This window comes from Mandrillus leucophaeus, unplaced genomic scaffold (genome assembly GCF_000951045.1).
Source record: "Mandrillus leucophaeus isolate KB7577 unplaced genomic scaffold, Mleu.le_1.0 Scaffold104, whole genome shotgun sequence".
Classification (NCBI taxonomy): domain Eukaryota; kingdom Metazoa; phylum Chordata; class Mammalia; order Primates; family Cercopithecidae; genus Mandrillus; species Mandrillus leucophaeus.
The window spans coordinates 807,572-808,550 of NW_012098543.1; the positions used below are offsets into that span (position 1 = coordinate 807,572).

Genomic DNA, 979 nt, shown 5'->3' on the forward strand with positions numbered 1-979 from the left:
AAAGAAAACTTATGAATTACAGTGGGGTGCGATGGCTCACGCCTGTAATCCCTGAACTTTGGGAGGCCGAGACAGGTGGCTCACTTGAGGTCAGGAGTTTGAGACCAGCCTGGCCAACATGGTGAAACCTGGTATCTACTAAAAATACAAAAATTAACTGGGCGTGGTGGTGGTCTCCTGTAATCCCAGCCACTCAGGAGGCTGAGGCAGGAGATTGCTTGAACCTGGGAGGCAGAGGTGGTTGCAGGGAGCCGAGATTGTGCCACTGCACTCCAGCCTGGGTGACAGAGTGAGTAAAAAAGAAAAGAAAACTTACGAATTACTGCTGGACTTTTCCATGTATTATTTTTGGGCTGTAGTGGACACGGGTAGATGAAACTCAGATACATGGGAGCTACCGTGGGTGTATTAGGCTCTCTGATGTTGGATGAACAGGGACATGGGTTAGTCTTGCCCTCCTCTCTCTGATTCAGGTACCAGCCAGACCAGAATTTCAGCAAGAATGAGAAGCCGAAGGAGGAAGTAGTTGAGATGAATTCTGTACCCAAAGCGAAATCCCCAGAACGTGTTCATGAAGCGTCCAGCACTCCGACGAGTCTGTGGAGCCCTGTCAGCGCCATCCCCACCCTGAGATCTGGCCGCACCGCCTATGGATGTGCCTTTCTGCTTGGTGAGCAGTGGGGTTTCTCTGCGGGGTGTTTTGAACCTGATAGGAAGGGGCAGCGGGCCGGGTAGGGAGTGTGTGGCTTTGGTAGTTGAGAGGAGTCTTGAATTTATGGTGGCCCTTCTTAGTAGGGGCACTTTTGGCCGGGCACGGTGGCTTACACATGGAATCCCAGCACTTTGGGAGGCTGCGGAGGAGTGACTGCTTGAGCCTGGGCAGTCGAGGCTTCAGTGAGTCAAGATCACACCACTGCACTGTAGTCTGGGCAATGGGGTGAGATCCCGTCTCAAAAAAACAAAAAAACACACACATGCA

General features: G+C 51.9%; 1 protein-coding gene across 1 annotated transcript in view; it reads left to right on the forward strand.

Annotated features, from left to right (window-relative positions):
* The window catches only part of LOC105539698 (cationic amino acid transporter 3-like), a 22,930-nt gene that overhangs the window by 19,128 nt on the left and 2,823 nt on the right, over positions 1-979 (forward strand). The window contains exon 8 of the mRNA XM_011980110.1: positions 474-670. Within this exon, the coding sequence (XP_011835500.1) occupies positions 474-670 (197 nt within the window). The remainder of the gene's footprint in view (positions 1-473; positions 671-979) is intronic.